Source organism: Brienomyrus brachyistius, unplaced genomic scaffold (assembly GCF_023856365.1).
Source record: "Brienomyrus brachyistius isolate T26 unplaced genomic scaffold, BBRACH_0.4 scaffold326, whole genome shotgun sequence".
Taxonomy (NCBI): domain Eukaryota; kingdom Metazoa; phylum Chordata; class Actinopteri; order Osteoglossiformes; family Mormyridae; genus Brienomyrus; species Brienomyrus brachyistius.
Window position 1 is genome coordinate 32,963 of NW_026042601.1, and position 10,472 is coordinate 43,434.

Below are 10,472 nucleotides of genomic sequence, written 5' to 3' on the forward strand. Positions count from 1 at the left end.
GTTCCTCTTTAAGAAATAGACCCATAAAATAGGTATAACAATATTTTTACCTGTTCATCATGGATTTTCAGGATTTCAGTCAAAGCGTCTGACGTCTTCCCGGTTCTGCTTGCCTTCTGTCTGAACAGGGTCATCAGTCTAGGAAGATGTCGGTCAAGCTCAGAGTAGAATGTGTTGGGCAGGTTCTGGTTTGTAATCCGTTGGAACTCTGCATACACCTACATTTTAAAACAAAGACAGACAGACAACACAGCCATATTAACTATGTGAATCTGGCAAATACACTACCCATCCATAAGGCAGAAAACAGCCCCTGAATGTGGTATATGTTGTCAAAAAAAGAAATAACAGGAAAAAGTGCTACTACATTACCTCAGATTCCATTTTGAGTGCAGGCCAGAGTTCCATGAGCTCTTTCACTGGTGGGCATGTCTTTACTATGGTTTGTCGCCGCAGGGCAAATGTGGTTTGCATCATCTTTTTTATAAGCGGCAAGTTCTTCTCAGCTTTCTTCATTTCATCAACAACTTTCTGCCTCAGCTGTTCAAGGGTTGAGGGATTTTCTCCTTGGGGAAAGTTGGGCAGAAAGTTTACCTCCGCTCGTTTGGGTCTTTTAATATTTGAATGTGAAGATTCATTGTCAGGATTCATTCTACTTCTTTTTCCAGCATTCACTGTGATCTCTGAACATCCAGCCCTTCTCATCTTGCTCCTATAGTTGCCCATCTTAAACTTTAGGCTGTTCTTCCATCCATTCCAGCCAGTTTCAGATCCTGCTTCCTTCAAGCAAGGATATTTTAACACAAGAGCCTCAGCTACCATTGCTATCTCCTTATCACTGGGATAAGCCTTGTAGCCATACATCTCAGATGCTAGCTTTTCTAAAATGTCATGTTTTACATCTCTTGTTAACTGAAGATACTTGTTGTTCTTCTCAAATTCAGTATTACCTTCCCGAAGTTTCAATTCAACATCCAAAGAAAATGTGGGAATTGAAAAAAAAACTGAAGGCCATCTTCTCCCACGTTCTGAGGATGATACACTTGAGATTGTTTCTGTTGAGGCAACAGAGCTGGAATCTTGCTCAAAAGACACATGCACAACCGCTTTCTGTGGCAACTCATCAATGTCAGAGAGGGATGTAAGTTTTCCATCAAAGTCGGGGTCTTCATATTTTAAACTGAAGTCAAGGTCTATTTCCAGCTGTTCTTTTATAACAGCAATCAGTGCATCAATAGAGGCTGGTCGTGAACAGAGTTTTAATTTTCTAGCCCGGTCTGGTTCAACAACACGAAGGACCATGGGTTGTGGGGATAGATCTGCCATTATGCTAATGGAAAGCAAAAGATTGGCATGCATAAATGGTTATTAAAATATACAGATTATATGCTGCTAGATAAACAGTAATACAAATATAGTAATTAATTCAATAAAAACTACTCACCACTGGCTAGACTCAGTTCTGTTTTATTTGTATGAATCTCTTGGGTGTTAACAGAAGCAAGCCTTCTACCTCGTATGCAGAGAGCGGGACTGAATCGTTGAGATCAGACTTCAGGTGGATTGACAGACTTGTCTGGGAAGGTGACAGCTCATAGGATCCAAGATGTTCTAAATACCAGCAATCATAATTAGAACAAAGGAATGAAACAGTGCTATTGACAAGGTAGATGTGCTCTACTCTGCAGAACCTAGGTAGTCCACCACTGTCTCCGACAGACAAAAACATTTCACAGACATAGTGTGTGCCATCAATGGTAACCTTTGATGTCTGGTATATTGTGTCACTAGTTGTTAGTGTTCTAATGTGTAGCTGAGCTACTTCTGGTAGAGCTGAAACCAGAACAGAGTCAACCCTGGATGCTTGTGTTTCTGGCTTGAAAAATGATGGGGCAGCAAGATGGTATGCCATCATGTGTTGGTGTCTGACTGCCATTGTCTTCAAAATATTTTTGAAGTTTTGAGCGTCATGCACCACTCGTTTAAAAAAACGGTGTTTGGCCTCAAATCGCATTGTCCAAACATGCACCAGGGGCCCATAGCACTTGATCATGGTGGGGTAATGCTCCACATAGTGATGCTTAGGACGAAGGCTAAACTCTGGGAATGTCTTCAGCAGTACTTGCTTATGATCGCTGATTTTGGACTGAAAATAGTCTAAGGTTTCATCAGAAAATGATGGGCATAATGCTAACTGCACTACCTCTTTCAGTTCCATCAAAACTGTCCATGCACCATTACCTTCTGGTACAACACTGCCTACAAGCAATGGAAGCAGTCGGAGCAGAGTAGCATTTTCATGACCATTCCCTCCTATCGTTCCTCGAGACAGAAATGTTTTGGGAATTGGTTGAGGCCTATCCACTTTATCAGCATGTTGATATGGGAATGATGCAATCTTTTGGTTCAAATACTCTAAAGTGAAGTACTTCATCTGGATCAAGGTCTTAATGCAGAGAGAAATCTCCACAGGAACTATGCCTTCTAGAAGATCATGCAGGACATCTGGAGGAAAGCCTGTGACTGGATGAAAGTAATCCAGGGAGTCACGCAAGACACAACTTGTTTTAACACCAAAGTGGTTGGAGGAAGCGTCATTTTCCTGAATGTTTTGTACATGAAGGTCATGGCTATCTTTGGTTCTTTGAGAAAACTGCCTGGCTTCAGTTGCTGGAAACTGTTCTCTTGTGGCCAAGCAGAATCTGCAAACATAGCCTGCTTTAAATGACTCCACAAAGCCACCTAATCCATGGGCAGCTAGATTGTCAGCAGACACACAAAAGATGGTGCCTTTGACATTGCGACCAAGTCGTTCAATAAAAACACCATCCTGTTCAAGAATATGAACATCATGTAATAATGGAGCAAGTACAGCTGCATACCCATGCCTCTGGAGGTCTGTCACTTTTGCAAGCATTGCTAGCTGTATATTGTGTAATGCTGACCTGTATTTTGGTGACATATTGGCAAGTGCCCAGTATACAGCACAAAGTTTGTGAATTTTACGTGATGTGCCAAGTGGGTTGGCAATTTCAAGCTCATCAATATATAACTGGAGTGGTAAAATGAGATCACCTGTTGAAAATAATTCATTTTCAAGGAAATATGAGCCATTGTAGCATGAGGCATATTGACCAGAATTGGTATTTGGATCAGTAATCATTTTTAGAATGTCTGTGTTTTTAAACAACTCCTGAATCATTTGAAGAATAGGAACATACATTGTGGTATGTCCACGTTGCTCCAGCTGATACTCGACTGGCATTACACATGGATAGTTGTGCTCGAAAAAGACTTTTCTGCGCTTGGATGTGGATAACTCTGCACCTTTAGAAGTACTAGTAAATATAACATTGGAATCCATAACAGCACTTACAACTTCATCCAGTGCAGATTCTGCCACATTGCAACCATTTTTCTGCAATATATCTCTAATTGCCTCCTTGATCAAAGGCCGAGATAAGAAGCAGACCTGATTTAAATGCTCCACTATTTCTTGGGTAGCTGTGTTTGAGACATGTAGGATTGCCTGCATCTTCAAAAATAAGGAAGATAAATTAATTCTAAGATGTTTTTTTAGTACGTCAGTGTCACACTGACCATCAATCCCCACTGGATCCTCATCTGTGCTTGGAGGTTCTTCATATAAATCACCATCAACTGCAGGAATACTGGCTTGACCAACATCACTGACAATGTCATTTTGAAAGTCTGATGAAACGCTTGCTTGGTGTGATCTACTTTTATGAGAATTGAATGAAGAGTATACATTTGTGGTAAAGCTACAATCCTTATATGGGCAAGCCACTGTTTCATGATTTCTTAAATGCCTTCTAAGATGGCAGAAAAGAACAGATTCAGAAAATTGCTGCTGAAATGGGCATAAAGGGCATTTAAATAACAGAGCCTGCTGAGAGTGTTCTGCACTACTACCAAATTGGCGAGTATGACATCTTGACAAATGAGTTCTAAGACTATTAAGTGTCTTAAATGTACACATGCAATAATTATAGATGCATGGAAGGGGGCTTACACTGGAAAAGTGGCTGTGCTGCAGTCTGTAGTGCTTAAATATTTGCAATCTGTCAGTAAAAGAAGCTGAGCACAACTTACATTGCCAAATCATACTGTAGCCAACAACCTGAAAGAAAAACAAAATTAATGTTAGAAAGTGTATAGCTCAATCAAAATAGTTTAATTATTTAATTAACTTTCATATCAAATTTAACGGGGACGATGGGCGACCAGCAATTTGTGTCAAGTTTAGGCCACTTAAAAAAAAAATTGGTTCTCGCCCTTTTTTTGGAGGGGGTGGGTAGGGTGGGCGGGATTTTTTTTTTTTTTTACAAAATTTTGATTGACTGTTTGGACTTTCAAATATGTAAGAAAATACATATTTGAAAATACATACCGAAGAGAGCAGACCTACTTAGTACGCTTCCTCAGTTCTTCCAGTTTGTTGCGTTTCAAATATATTAAATGTAAGAAAATACAAGAATTCCTTGATCCATGTGTATCTCATTCCCAACTATGGATTTCGATACTTTATGCTGATGTTTCATTCGTGAATATAAAAATGATACTATTTGAAACCAATATTCTGTTTGTCATTCCCATTCTAAATGAACAACCAAGATTTTAAAATATATATCTAGAAAGAAAGTGTATTAAAACATGTTAAAACACGAGGAATTTACAAAATACAGGAACCTGAATGGTTGAACAAGGAAATGCAACTCTACAAACAAGTAAAGAACATGTACCACATCACTTCCCCAGATTTAAATCTTTGCACCAGCCCATCTCAGGTAGAGACAAATTTAGGTTCATGAAACCATTCCAAGACTAGGATTACACAATGTGGATCAATCGTCGATGTGGAATGCGCGGGAAATTCAAATTTCGTCATTCTTGGGTATTTTCCATGCGATTTTAACGAAATAAAAAAAATTGGGGTCGGAGGCATTTCGGCGGGTCGAGAGGGGACGAGAACCAATTTTTATTTTTTTTTTTAAGTGGCCTTAAGGAGAATTTTTAGGGGGGCTGAGTACAAATGTTAGGGGGACTAAAGCCCTCCGAAAAATGGCCTAGCGACGCCCATGGCACATGCTCTCCAGCTCCCTAGTTTGCGTATCAGTGGCACGTCAACACATTGGGAAAAGTATATTTTTAGTTATCTAGTTTTGTGGACACCACCCAAAATTAGCAATGGATGTTTTTTTTAATCGCGTATCACGCGTGGACATAATTTCAGCGTCTAATGTCTTTAAAACAAATGTAACGTTTGGCTAAATCGTACACGCAGAATTATAGACTATGGTCCGTTTGAAAAATTATGTAAGTTAGCTGATGTGTTATGCTTTGTCGTTCATTGTTTTTTATTAAGCCTATTTTATCAGTTGTTCCTTGCTAGACATCCATGACTTTTGAATGTAAATATACGTAACTGACGAACGCTGTTTAAAGTTTTGTCTTGATTAAACTGCTGTAACTGTTCACTAGATAAACCCCTGTTTAAAAACACATTTAACACTTACCGTGACACCGACGTTGCTGATAACTGCCGATAGCTTGAAGCTTACATCCTCCTCACTGCACTGCACTGCAGTCTTTTGTGGCGCCAAAGTAACTTATCCACGTGTTGCACGTGACCTTTGACCTTGGGGCAAGGGAACCTCGTAAGCCAATAAAATGATGACCCTTACGTAAACCGAGTCGTAACTTTTTTAATCAAACATATTTTTTCGTTTAAAATTAGTACTTAGAGTGAATTTAATATTTTTCTTGCTAAAATCTTTTACAGCTGAATTTATGAAGACCCAACCATTATTAGGAAAATTAAGTATTTTTAAATATTAACTTATTTAAATACATATAATTTAATAAAAAATGACAATTGGTTACACACACACACACACACACACACACGCAAGTACACATACAATGTTGAAACAAAAAGAAATAAGTACAGCTAAATTATACACCTAAGTGGCACTTACTTAATAAGCACATTGTTTCAGTTAATTAAAAATAATCAGTTTAATTCACTCAAAAACTATAAAAAAGTCACATGAACTCAAAATATTTAGGTTAGTAGAACTGTTTCAGAAAATTAAGTTTATGCTACTTAATAATTTTGATTATTTTGAGCATTTGGGTTTACAGTGTACAGTAATGCAGAACAAATATTGTAACTAACAAGGAAGTGGGGAGGTAATGGACAGAAGTGTTGGTTTTTGGTAACTCCACTCCTCTGACCTCCACTGTAATTTTAGGTTCCTTGGAACAATATTGTAAACCAGTCATCACACACCTAGGGGTTAAAGTCGACACCAACCTTAAGTTTGACACTCAGATAAGGTTAGTTGTCAAGTCAAGCTTTTTACAATTGAGGCAGTTGGCCAAAATAAAGCCAATTCTTTCTAGGCAGCACTTTGAGACAGTAATCCACTCTTTTGTCACTACTAGTTTGGACCACTGTAACGCCCTCTATGTTGGGGTTAGAGGCTCCACTATTGTTCACCTCCAGAAGGTTCAAAATGCTGCCGCACATGGAAATATGAGCATGTCTCCCCCATTTTAGCCTCACTCCACTGGCTGCCCGTACATTTTAGGATTCATTTTAAAATTCTGTTATTTGCTTTTAAAGCCCTCAGTGGTCTTGCTCCATCTGACCTGTGTGAGCTGCTTCACCCTTACACCCCCACCCGCTCTCTCAGGTCAGCTGATCAGCTGTTCCTGACGGTTCCTAAGACTCAGCGTGAGCTTAGAGGGGATCGAGCCTTTGCAGTCGCAGCTCCTAAAATGTGGAATGACTTGCCTTTTCACATTAGAGAGGAATCCCCTCTGTCCGTTTTTAAATCTCTTCTAATCTCTTCTCCTTCACCTTTGACACATTGTGAGATGTTAATTTTAATAGTAAATCTTATTTTAATCTTAGCCTTTTCTTTATTAATTAATAGATTTTTTTAAATTTTTATTAATGGCCTTTTACTCACATTGAATGTTTTGGTTTTTATTAAATTTCTTTTACTTCGTTTTTAAGTGTGTGAATGTTTTTATTTATTCCTTTGTGCAGCACTTTGGTCCATAAGGTTGTTTAAAGTGCTTTTCAAATAAAGAGCTGGATTGGATTACATTGGAAGATGGCTCAACAAATCTCTTTCACAGAATGTAAAATTCGACAGAGGGCGCAAGGTGACATTCTGTCAGGGGCCCAGAATTTTTAGCTACACCTCTGTGTTACTGTGTTTTTTTTGTTCTAGCCATCAATAACTCTGGAGTTGCTATATCGCCACCTGGTGGTGAAAAGATCAGACAAAAATATGTACACATGTTACCAACAGTTTGAAATTGAAGTGCAGAGTTAACAGGTTTAATTAATCGTCCCCACGGATGCCAGTCATGAAATTTGAGAATTGCAAATTAAAACACAGGAAAAAATCAGGAACACTACAAGATAAAATATTTAGCAAACACTCAATGTGCATCCAGGGTGACAAGGGACAACTGGAGGATGATATGACAATCTGACAGTGACATTCACAGCACTTTATATGTTGCCAAAAACAGAAAAGGGGATTAAAATCAAGAATCAGAAATCATGTATGAGGGTGGGGCTGCTTGGTGGTGCAGTGATTAGCACTGTTACCTCCCACCACTGGGACTCAGGTTCGAGTCTCCGCCTGGGTCACATGTGTGGGGAGTTTGCATGTTCTCTCTTGCTAAATTGGCCGTAGGAGTGCATGTGTGTGTGAATGGTGTGTGAATGTGCCTTGCAATGAGCTGCCCCCCCGTCCTGGGTTGTTCCCTGCCTCGTGCACAGATCCTTCCAGGATAGGCTCTGGACCCCCCGCGACCCAGTAGCATAAGCGGTTTAGACAATGGATGGATGTATGAGGGTGAGTCACAATGACGACAGCTGCTCTGTTGACTTGGTCCCAGGAGTCGTCAGCGTTGGTCTGCCGGGGCCCCCGTCCTGTCTGTGGAAGCACCCGTCTTGTTGGCTGTTCTCTCTGCCTGGGCCCCCTCTCCTGCTGCCTCACGTTTGGGTTGAAGTGGCTCCCCAGTGCTTCTGTAAAGCTCTTTGTGTATCTTAGAAAAGGGCTGTATAAATGTAACATTCATTCATTTATTCAAGGTCCCAGCCAGAAGAGTGCAGTACTACACTGTCCCCCACAGCCTGAATCAGCTGGATGTTATAGGATTAAGACACTTCCTGCATTAGGCCATTTACCCTCAGTGTATTTCCATACCCTGACAGGATGGATGACAATACTATGGCCCTAATTTTCAATACACAGTTTTCACAGGAGTCTCACCCTCATCCACATTCTCTGCATTCCTTATCTCATGCTTCTTTGCCACCCGCATCTCCTCTGCCTGCTTTGTCTCATTTTCCCACAATTGAAACACCGTCCAATTTGTCTCTGTTTTAGTTCTACCACATTAGTCCCTGAGCAACCAGTCTGATCCCGTTCCTCTAATTTCAGATGCATCTGGCTTATCTGATTGGGACTGAAGCTGCTGTTACTAGGAAAACCACATTCGTCCCACTGGGGCAGGTCTGACACCGCGTCCTTCCCATATGTCTCCCATAATTGTTGTACAGAATTTCAGCTGGAGTTCTTTCCCAGAAGCAAGTAATTTCACTTTAGCACCTGTTCAGTAAAAGTCAAGTAGGTCTTTAATGTTATTTTTAACTTTACACAGTTGAGTATAGTACAGTTACAAAAGAAACTGTTTCCCTCGGACCAAGGTGCTACTTAAATTAACAGAAGACTAACACATACCAACCTAGCAACATACTGTATGGTGCATAATGAGCAAAAACTGTGCAAACATTGCAGGACAGTGCAAAAAGAGAGGACAACTGACACCAACGAGCACAAACAGCACAGTAAACCCAGTACTGAGAAGGCGCAGTTTGGTTGTCCAATGAGGTAGCAATAAAAATAAATAAAAGTAACTGTAAACATGGCGACAATAAGATAAAAAATAGTAGTTAAATAATAAAGTGTGTTAATGAGTGTATGTGTGTGTGGTATCAGATTAGTCCCTGAGAGTTCAGTAGTCTGACGGCATGGGGGATAAAGCTGTTTGAGTCTGGCTGTGAAGGCCCGAATGCTCCGGGACCTATTTCCAGAAGGCAGGAGGGTGAAACGATAATGTGAGGGGTGGGTGGGGTCATCCACAATGGTGGTGGCTTTGCGGATGCAGTGTGTGGTGTGAATATCTGTGATGGAGGGGAGAGATATGTTAGGGTTATCTTCTTCTGAAGATGCGCTGGAAACAAACCAGTCTCTGAACACAGAACAACACAGACAGCTGTGATGACGTTTTACTTGCTGCAAGGTGTAGGGAATCCACTTGCAGAGTCTCCGCAGTTTCAGCAAAATGATGGTTTATTGAACAGCAAAAATAATACAATGTAATACAGTGTAGAGACACACCGGGTACTGAAAGGCAGCTCAGATACAAATTGAAGACAGTTCTTCACCCCCCTTTATACCCAAAAAGGCCCTCCCCACCAAGGTGTTGTGTGTAGGTGTTGTGAGTGAATTTACATATAAAGAGTGACCCCCTGGAGTGTGAGGATCCTGAGACAGGGACGGGACAGGACAGGGTGGAGACTTTTATGATCATTGTAATTCAATTCTTATCACCTTATCTTATCCTTATCACCATAGTGGTGCCAACTGGAACCCCCATTCTCTCCCTGGCTTCCCCCATGATCATAAATTCCTAACATTGTCTGCATTCAAATGATCAACCAAGAACCTTGGGACATTTTTACCACTTTTCCTTACAAAGGGAAGCCCGGTCCTGACCTCGAGGTGTCAGCCTCTCAGTCGAACTCAGCCAACTTCGAAAGAGTAACTCCCCTCGCAGTGTCTTTTATTGAGGTACACAAACAGGATATGCAACTGACATTGAACATTGTTTGTCACCATATATGGGGTGGAAATATTCAAGCGACAGTTCTTGAGACGTGTTATTGCTCAATTAAGATCAAGCTGCGGCAGGGTGTTGTTTCTAAGCGTCTAGCAAAATGATGATAAAAAAAGTACATATTTCTCTAACACGATACTCCCAATGATTTTCTCACCTGTCATCACTATCTGTTGTAGGGACTTGTGATCTGAGGCGACACAGTTCTCAAAGCAGACCGTGATGCAGCTGCTCAGGGTGCTTTCAACAGTTCCCCAATAGAGTGTGAGAATGGGAGATGGGCTTTTCTGAGCTTCCGTGGAGAGTAGAGGTGCTGCTGTGCTTTCCTTACTATGGAGCTGATGTTGAAGGACCTGGTGAGATTCTCCGCCAGATGGACAACAAGGAATCTGGTACTCTCTACGATCTCCACAGATGAGCCATCGATGTGCAGCAGAGAGTGGTCACTCTGTGTTTTGTGTTCTTCTAACGTCAACAACCATCTCTTTGGTCAACATTCAGAGACAGGTTGTTGGCTCTGC

General features: G+C 40.8%; 1 protein-coding gene across 1 annotated transcript; it reads right to left on the reverse strand.

Moving 5' to 3' along the window:
- Positions 1-913: 913 nt before the first annotated feature.
- On the reverse strand, positions 914-4,024 carry LOC125728566 (uncharacterized). Its single transcript, XM_049005461.1, has 2 exons — positions 1,514-4,024; positions 914-1,330 (listed from the first exon to the last, which is right to left on the reverse strand). Exons 1-2 carry the CDS (start codon positions 3,998-4,000, stop codon positions 1,283-1,285), a joined length of 2,535 nt encoding a protein of 844 aa, XP_048861418.1. The 5' UTR covers positions 4,001-4,024; the 3' UTR covers positions 914-1,282.
- Positions 4,025-10,472: the final 6,448 nt, after the last annotated feature.

Coding starts and splice junctions, on each gene's coding strand:
- LOC125728566 (XM_049005461.1), bottom strand. CDS start 4,000: ATGTGTACATTTAAGACACTTAATAGTCTTAGAACTCATTTGTCAAGA. Junction 1,331..1,513: donor TCCCGCTCTCTGCATACGAG/GTAGAAGGCTTG, acceptor GCTTTCCATTAG/CATAATGGCAGATCTATCCC.